This window comes from Camelina sativa, chromosome 14 (assembly GCF_000633955.1).
Source record: "Camelina sativa cultivar DH55 chromosome 14, Cs, whole genome shotgun sequence".
Taxonomy (NCBI): Eukaryota; Viridiplantae; Streptophyta; class Magnoliopsida; order Brassicales; family Brassicaceae; genus Camelina; species Camelina sativa.
The window spans coordinates 23,135,093-23,144,783 of NC_025698.1; the positions used below are offsets into that span (position 1 = coordinate 23,135,093).

The window sequence follows — 9,691 nt, forward strand, 5'->3', positions numbered from 1 at the left end:
AGGATTGACACCTCTTATACTGCAACTGCATAAGGGGAATTGAAACACCCTGACTTCTATTCATTCCATACATCGTCATTCCATACATCATTCATTCATACTCCACAAAGAAAGACAGTTTCACACCCACAAGTCCAAGAAGTATTTGTTCCTCCGCACAAGAACTAGCTCAAGCGAGAAAACATCATGGCGGCAGATAGGATGGGGAGGAGAAAAAGATAGACCTGAAGACACCAGCAGTACCTGATACTACGGGATGGCTAAAGAGCCGGAAGCAGGGTTGATGAAGAATCTAAGGGGAAGGAGAACCGGTGAGGAAATCACCAGAAGAAGGTTAGCAGCTGAAACGACCCGACCTGTTTTTTTTTTTCTAAATAATAAATAATAATAATAATAATTTAACTACAACTAGTGGTCCCATACCCACTAGCCACCTAACCACAAACACCATCAAACAGCGGAAATAACAATACCAATAATTCAATAACCAATAAACAATATCCAGTATGAATTCCAAATCCATAAACTCATGATCCAATCAACATAAAGCAATAAACAAGAAATCCTAACAACATTCTAGGACTCAAATCTAGCAATCTAACAGAAGCCAGACAACCAAGCAAGCCACTAGAACATCCTCCTTTTCATTGCCCTGATTCCACGATCAAACTTTGCCTTTTCCTGCACCACAAACACATTTTGCAATGCATGAGTATTTAATAAACACTCAGTAAGGCAATCCTCCAATCTACTGGGCTATACACACAAGCAATAGAGACAACTCTAACCATCAACCAACAATCAACAAACAACAATAAACAAACCAGGACTCTGCATCGACCGACACCAACAAGCATCGACCGACACCACATGGGGATGCATCGACCAATTTAAGGTTGCATCGACCGATACAAGTCACACTTGCATCGACCGACACTCGCACTGCATCGACAGACGCATACTCAACATAACACGAAAACCCTAAGGTTTTACGCGCCGTCCTCGCACTTGCATCGACCGACACTCGCACTGCATCGACAGACGCATACTCAACATAACACGAAAACCCTAAGGTTTTACGCGCCGTCCTCGCACTTGCATCGACCGACGCACAATGTGCATCGACCGATGCAACATGCCGAGCATCGTGTTTCCCTGAAGCTTCTCACCGGATCTTTGTTCCTGTAACCACAAAACTCGATCCCAAGCCACAAGAAAGCTTCCTAACGTCCCAAATAACCATCTAACAAGCCTAACAACACATAAACAAGCAGATCAGAGAAGCTCTAGCTTAGATAAGCCATGGTCCTGCACTTACCTCTTCCATAGAAGAATATGAACCTCAAACAAGCAATACAACACTCCTAACAAGCTCCTACAACGTCCTAAGCCTCAGATCTCAGCAGGAAACGTCACAAATCCACAGAAATCACCAAGAACACCAAGAACACTCTTTTCTCATTTGTTTCTCTCAAAAACGGCCAGATTCGACTAATGAGACAAAAGAAGCGACTTAAGGGTTTTCCTTTTCCCTTTGCCCAAAATGCAGCGTTTCACTTAAGTCAAAACGCAGAAAACTGAACCTGCATTGACCGATGCACCTTCTGCATCGACCGATGCAATCCCCAAACCGGGATTTCGGTTCGCAGGTGTTACAACAGCAGATTGGGAGAGAAGGGCTCTCCCAAAATTCATTGAGAGAGACTTAGGCCCAAATCCAGGACGAGACACAAAAACACTTGGGCAAGCGCCGGAGATGAATCTAGTAGATGAAGTGATTCTGGTGGACCCGGTAAGTCGAACACTAGAGACTAAAAGAGAAGACAGACCACAGCAGAAGTAACGACGAATTTGAACCGGGAGTACGGTTTAAACGAGATCTTAAATCGAGACGAGCTTGAATTTGACAGGAGAGAGATGAAACAGCAACACACAAGCAGGATCCAACGCCGGCGAGCCATAGCTACACCAACGTCGGAGAGCAGATGCTCTTTTGACGGCTAGGGCGAACTGGACGGAGGAGAGAGAAGAGAGCGTTTTTGTTTTTTATTTATTCCTTTTTTCTTTTTGAAATTATTATTTTATTATTTTGTTAAATTAATATTATTAAATTAGACATATCTAATTAACTTGATTAATTACAATTATGTAAAAAATTGTTTCACCGTATACCACAGATTAAATCCTAGAATTAACCAATCAAAATACAATTATACATCACTAAACAAAACAAAATAAAATTTAAAAAATAAATATGACTTAATATTAAAATAATTTAGTTATAAAATTGTCTCACGCTGTACCATAGATTAGAATCTAGTAGAAGCTTATTATAAAAGATTATCATTAGTTTGCATAAAGTTATTTCAAATTTGTATCAAGTAATATTCAAAATAATATATAAATTCATTTAAAATTTGGATGAACTTATGTTAATAAATAAACTAGATTATGAACCGCAGTATACCGCGAGGTAAGTTTTTTCTTCTTTTTGTTAATATCCTATTTTAATACTAATTTTGTAATGTACTCTTTTGTTAATTTTAGTGATTTAGTATATAATTTGCAACACAACAATTTTTGTTTAATACAATCTTAATTAAATCAGTATGATTCGATATATTTTATATTGGAGTTGCTAAAACAGCAAAATGAGGATTTTCCCCGTATTAAAATATTATATTAGTTATATTTTATTTTTTAGTATTATCAATTCAATCATGTTATGTCATATAACCCGTCATGTAATATAACTCGTTTGTGTTATTTTAAAATTTAATATGTTTAAATATTCATAACTTTAAACATTTTATGAAGTTTAGATATATCAGTTCTAAATTATAGCTCCTTAAAATTTTATAATTTATTATATATGGTAAATTTACTATATATGTATGTTGAACAAACACTTTTATATTAATTGAGTAATATATATTTGTTTAAAGAAAATTCAAATCACAATATATGCAGAAAAGATACATTTTCATTAACATTATGTATTGTATAATGATTCACTATATTTAAAATTTAAAATAAAAAAGAGATGATAGGAGAATAAATTTTTTAATCTGGAATAAATCTTCTAAATATATATATATTAATTGTAGAACATTATATATATGGATATATTAAATATTTTAAATGTGTTTGGTTATAAGGATAGTAGAGAGAGTTAACTAAACTTTTTGGATATGAATATAAGCATTTAATGACATTCAATAAAAATGTTTTCAAAAACATATTTTTGAAAAAAAAGTGCTGCAAAAATACTAGTATAGATGAGCACTTGCTATAATCAGTTGACAAAAAACAATTATATAAAAATATTGTTGTTATGTCTCTGTTCCTCATACTAAGTCACTCGACCTCCCACTCGATTGCGCATCCGATCGAGTGCTTGCTCGAGCATCATCCAGTGTTCTTGTTTATGTTCTGCATTTACTTGTTTCACTACCTGTTTCATTTCCTGTTTCATTTCTGTTGCATTCATTTCATTTCTGTTTGATCATGTTTCATTACTTGTCTTGCATTAGTATAGTACTTGTTCTTGTCTAGTATCATCACTGCTTTGTTTTCATTGTTTACTTTGCATTTAGTATCTTGTCTTAGTAGCTTTACATTCTGCATTTTATCATTATCATTAGGTTGTTAGTTAAAAACATTCATCAAATTTGGCTTGACTTAGATAAGTATTCATATCCTGATTGCTTGCATCACACTAATTATGGATTGACATCCTTTATGCTACAACAACATAAGGGTTATTGAAACACCTTGCATCCACCTGTTCATTCATCATCTCTATCATCATATCATCACCACCACAATAAACAAATAGATGTTTCAATTTGGCGTCGTTGCCATTTTAGTGTTTGCTTGTGACATTTAGGATTTATACAAGTATAAGATTAAGTTCTATTGTTCCTTTGATCACTACTAATTAAGATTCTTCATCTACTTGTTTGTTTTGAATCTCAGGTACCAACTCGACCAACCACTCGACCGTCTACACGATCGAGTACCTGATCGAGCCACAACCCGGATTCAGAAGGAATACTCGTCTCAGTCAGTTCGACCTTCAACTTGAGCCAGTGCTCGAACGAGTGTCTGTTCGAGTCAGTTATCGGGTCAGTTGATGCAAACAAGATCCAAGGGAAATCAGAATCTTTAGAGGTACCTTGATCACATCAACCGCCTACCAAGAGACCTACGACAACAGAGAACAAGAATCCTCCAAGAACAAGAGAATCAGTTGCTAATGGAGCAACACAACAATCAAGAACAAAGCCAAGGCACATTGGTGCAGGAGATGCCCCAAATACACACAATCAGAGAGCTGGTATTGTGCCTCCTTCAGTTGCCAACAATAATTATGAGATCAAGAGTGGACTGATCTCTATGATTCAAGCAAATAAATTCCATGGTTTGCCGATGGAAGACCCCTTAGATCACCTTGATGAATTTGATAGAATTTGTGGCCTCACCAAGATCAATGGTGTAAGTGAGGATGGTTTCAAGCTCAGATTGTTTCCCTTCTCACTTGGAGACAAGGCACATCTATGGGAGAAGGCACTTCCAACTGGTGCTATCACTACATGGGATGCTTGTAAGAAGGCCGACCTAGCTAAATTCTTCTCTAATGCTAGAACAACAAGGTTGAGGAATGAGATTTCTGGTTTTGCAAAAAGGAACAATGAAACCTTTTGTGAGGCATGGGAGAGATTCAAAGGCTTCCAAACACAATGTCCACACCATGGATTCAACAATGAGTCTTTGCTCAGCACCTTATATAGAGGGGTTCTACCTAAGATAAGGATGCTTTTGGACGCAACCTCCAATGGCAATTTCCTCAACAAGAATGTAGAAGAAGGATGGGAGCTAGTGGAGAACCTAGCACAATCTGATGAGAATTATAATGAGGATTATGATAGAACAGTGAGATTTACCACCAATGATCAAGATGAGAAGTATAAGAAGGACTTTAAAGTAGTTCATGAGAAGTTGGACAAGATTCTACTTAGCCAACAAAAGAACATTCATTTTCTTGGTGAAGAAAAGGTTCCAGTTCAAGAAGGGGAGAGAGAATTTGCTGATATTTGTTACATGCAGAATCAAGGAGGGTTCAAGGGCTACAATCAATTCAAGAACAGCAACCTCTCCTATAGAAACACCAATGTAGCAAATCCTCAAGATCAAGTCATCCACCTCAACAGCTTCAACAACAAAACAACTATGCACCCAAAAAACAACACCAAGGGTTCCAACCTCAATTGTGTCCCCCTCCAGGGTTTAAGACCTCACAAGGACAAGAACCAAATTTGAGAGCTATGATGCAACAAATATTGTTTGAGCAAACAAATGGGCAGATTGAGCCTACAAAGCAGTTTGCTGAGATGTGCCAAAAGATGGAGAACACATACAGTGACCTCCATACTAAGTTTGAAACTCTAAACTCCAAGATTGAGACTATGGAGACAAAATTGTCTTCTTCTACTCCTACAAGGAATGACCAACACAAAGGCAAAGCTATCATGCACTCTACAGAATTTGCCAATGCAATCAATCTACACAGAGGAAGGGTGTTACCAGAACGAAAAACGTGCTACCAATCATTGAGGACAGTGAAGAACAAGATGGGGAGGGTTTTCAGCAAGAGGAAACTTAGAATGAAGAGACAATTGAACTCGACCCACCACTTGAGCACATACACGATCGAGTGGGTGATCTGGCAGCAGATCGAGCACCTTCTCATGAGAAGACTAAGCCAGTTGCCACCAAGGAAAAAGAAGTCCGGTTCATTCCTCCTCCTTACAAGCCTCCACTACCTTTCCCAGGAAGATTTAAGAAGCAGATGGTTGAAAAATACAAGGCATTGTTTGATAAACAAGTTAGAGAGATTGAACTTAGGATGCCTCTAATAGATGCTTTTGCTATGATCCCTCCTTACCAAAAATTCTTGAAAGATGTTGTGATGGAAAGGATCAAAGAAGTTCAAGGGATGGTGATTCTTAGTCATGAGTGTAGTGCCATAATTCAAAAGCAAGTGAATCCTCAAAATCTAAGAGATCCTGGTTCCTTCACTCTACCTTGCTCTATAGGCCCTTTGACCTTCAACAAATGTCTTTGTGATTTGGGAGCCTCAGTAAGCCTAATGCCTCTATCAGTTGCTAAGCGCCTAGGGTTTACAAGGTATAATACATGCAACATATCTCTGATCTTAGCTGATAGATCAGTAAGATTATCACATGGTGTTTTGAAGGATTTACAAGTTAGAGTTGGAGCAGTGGAAGTCCCAACAGACTTTGTAGTCTTGGAAATGGATGAAGAACCAAAAGATCCTTTGATTTTGGGAAGATCTTTCCTAGCCACAGCAGGAGCAATAATTGATGTGAGAAAAGGGAAGATTGATCTCAACTTGGGAGAGGACCTCAAAATGACATTTGACATTGTAGAGGCACTGAAGAAACCAACAATTGGAGGACAAGTCTTTTGGGTTGAAGAATTGGACAAATTAGCTGGAGAATTGATGGAAGAGCTAGCAGAACAAGATCACCTTAGAACTGTTTTGACAAAAAGTGGAGAAGAAGGGTTCATCTACAAAGAAACCAAGGCTTATGAAGAGATATTGGACTCCCGTAGAGAATCAGACCATCCAGAGGTTTTTGAGGGGCTACCAGCATTAAGAGAGGAAGTCTGGTCAGTTCAGATAGCAGATACAGAGAGCTCGACCACCCACTCGAGCACGCACTCGACCGAGCACCAACACCACTCGACCGAGCGCCCTGCCGAAACCCCCACAGATGACTGGTCTGAGCTAAAAGCACAACCTCTCCCATCTGGGCTAAGGTACGTTTTTCTAGGTAAGAACTCTATTTATCCTGTCATAGTGAATGCTAACTTGAGAAGTGAAGAACTTAATTTGCTAGTTGTTGAGCTAAGGAAATTTAGGAAGGCTATTGGTTAATCTTTGGATTATATTAAAGGAATTTCACCTAGTCTCTGCATGCATAGAATTCACCTAGAAAATTAATCTTATTCTAGCATTGAACCTCAAAGAACACTTAACCCAAACCTCAAGGAAGTTGGTGTGATCTTATTCTTAAATTGCTTGGAGCTGGTGTGATCTATCCTATCTCTGATAGTACTTGGGTTTCACCAGTGCATTGTGTCCCTAAAGAAGGAGGAATTATTGTAGTAAAGAATGATCATGATGAGTTAATTCCTACTAGAACCATAACAGGACATAGAATGTGCATTGATTATAAAAAGCTTAATTCTGCTTCTAGGAAAGATCATTTTCTCCTTCCAATTATTGATCAAATGTTAGAAAGATTAGCCAATCACACCCATTACTGTTTCTTGGATGGATATTCAGGATTTTTCCAAATACCAATTCATCCTAATGATCAAGAAAAGACAACTTTCACATGTCCATATGGTACTTTTGCTTATAGAAGAATGCCATTTGGACTATGTAATGATCCAGCTACCTTTCAAAGGTGCATGATGTCAATTTTCTCTGATCTTATTGAGGATGTGGTTGAAGTTTTTATGGATGACTTCTCTGGCTATGGAGACTCTTTCTCTTCTTGCCTTGCTAATCTATGCAGAGTCTTAAGGAGATGTGAAGAGACAAATCTAGTTCTCAACTGGGAGAAGTGTCATTTCATGGTTGAAGAAGGGATAGTTCTTGGTCACAAGATTTCAGAGAAGGGTATTGAGGTTGATAAAGCAAAGATTGAAGTCATGGTTCAGCTTCAACCACCAAAGACAGTCAAGGATATAAGAAGCTTTCTTGGTCATGTTAGGTTCTACAGAAGATTTATCAAGGATTTTTCAAAGATTGCTAGGCCATTGACAAGATTACTTTGTAAGGAGACTGAGTTCAATTTTGATGAAGAGTGTTTGAAAGCTTTCAAGGAAATCAAAGCTGCATTAATATCAGCTCCAATAGTCCAAGCTCCAAATTGGGATCTCCCATTTAAGATAATGTGTGATGCATCTGACTTTGCAGTAGGAGCAGTTCTAAGACAGAAAAAAAGATAAGAGGCTGCATGTTATTCACTATGCAAGTAGAACCTTGGATGAAACTCAAGGAAGATATTCAACAACAGAGAATGAGCTTCTTGCAGTGGTGTTTGCCTTTGAAAAATTCAGAAGGTACCTAGTGGGTTCCAAGGTTATTGTGTACACTGATCATTCTGCTTTGAGGCACATCTACTCAAAGAAAAATACCAAACCAAGGTTGTTAAGATGGATTCTACTTCTCCAAGAATTTAACATGGAAATAATTGATAAGAAAGTTATAGAGAATGGAGTTGTTGATCATTTATCTAGGATGAGGATAGAAGAAGAAATAACAATTGATGATTCAATGCCTGAAGAGAAACTGATGCAACTCAACGTCACTTGACCGACTGCTCGAGCAGACACTCGATCGAGTGTGTTCGGCCACCCGGTGGAGCAGGACAAAATGGAGGAATGGATGGCACTTGACAGTGAAGATTTGCCATGGTATGCTGATATAGTTAATTACAAGGTGTGTAAAGAGATCCCAACAGACATGGAGCCTCACAAGAAGAAGAAATTGCTCAAGTATATCAATGGTTACTATTGGGATGAACCTTACTTGTACAAGAAAAGATCAGATGGCCTGTTTAGAAGGTGTATAGCAGAGAGTGAAGTAGAAGGTGTGTTGGGACACTGTCATGGCTCTGTTTATGGAGGACATTTTGCAACCTTTAAGACTGCCCAAAAAGTCCTACAAGCTGGTTTATGGTGGCCTACATTATTCAAAGACACTCACAAGTTCATTAAAAAGTGTGATGCTTGCCAAAGAATGGGAAATATTACAAGAATGAATGAAATGCCTCAAAATCCAATTCTTGAAGTTGAGATATTTGATGTGTGGGGAATTGATTTCATGTGACCTTTTAATCCTCCTTCAAATGGGAATGTCTACATATTAGTAGCAGTGGACTATGTCTACAAGTGGGTAGAAGCTATTGCTAGCCCTACTAATGATCACAAGGTGGTTCTTAAGCTTTTCAAGACCATAATCTTCCCAAGATATGGAATTCCAAGAGTTGTAATTAGTGATGGAGGAACACACTTCATCAACAAGATCTTTGAAGGAATGCTAAGGAAATATGGAGTTAAACACAAGGTGTCAACAACTTATCACCCTCAATCAAGTGGGCAAGTTGAAGTCTCAAATAAGCAAATCAAGGCCATTCTATCAAGGATAGTGGGAGCAACAAGAAAAGATTGGTCTAGCAAACTTGATGAAACACTTTGGGCTTATAGAACAGCTTTCAAAACACCAAGAGGAAGAACTCCATTCCAACTTGTCTATGGAAAGTCTTGTCATCTCCCTATTGAGGTCGAGTACAAAGCTTTGTGGGCAATCAAGCTTTTGAACTTGGATTTAGAGACATCTCAAGCTAAAAGAAGCCTTGATCTGCATGAACTTGAAGAGATCAGAATAGAAGCTTATGAGAGCTCCAAAATCTACAAGGAAAGAACAAAAGCCTTCCATGATAAGAAAATCCTCATTAAGGACCTAAAGGCTGGAGACCAAGCCTTGCTGTTCAACTCAAAGCTCAAGCTATTTCCTGGGAAGTTGAAAAGTAGGTGGGGAGGTCCTTTTGAAATAAAAGAGGTTCTACCATTTGGAGCTGTCACACTTCTC

General features: G+C 38.1%; 1 protein-coding gene across 1 annotated transcript; it reads left to right on the forward strand.

The window, feature by feature from the left end:
- LOC109128720 lies at nt 257–8,413 on the forward strand. The gene is made up of 5 exons (XM_019235576.1): nt 257–333; nt 4,524–5,196; nt 5,367–5,793; nt 7,079–7,991; nt 8,158–8,413. The coding sequence occupies exons 1-5, from the start codon at nt 257–259 to the stop codon at nt 8,411–8,413; spliced, it is 2,346 nt and encodes a 781-aa protein (XP_019091121.1).

What these genes read in the sequence shown, in the direction of transcription:
- LOC109128720 (XM_019235576.1), top strand. Translation starts at nt 257, where the DNA reads ATGGCTAAAGAGCCGGAAGCAGGGTTGATGAAGAATCTAAGGGGAAGG. An exon ending in GAGGAAATCACCAGAAGAAG is followed by an intron (nt 334 to 4,523) that starts GTTAGCAGCTGA and finishes TTTCAAGCTCAG; the next exon opens with ATTGTTTCCCTTCTCACTTG. An exon ending in GATCTCCCATTTAAGATAAT is followed by an intron (nt 7,992 to 8,157) that starts GTGTGATGCATC and finishes TGAAAAATTCAG; the next exon opens with AAGGTACCTAGTGGGTTCCA.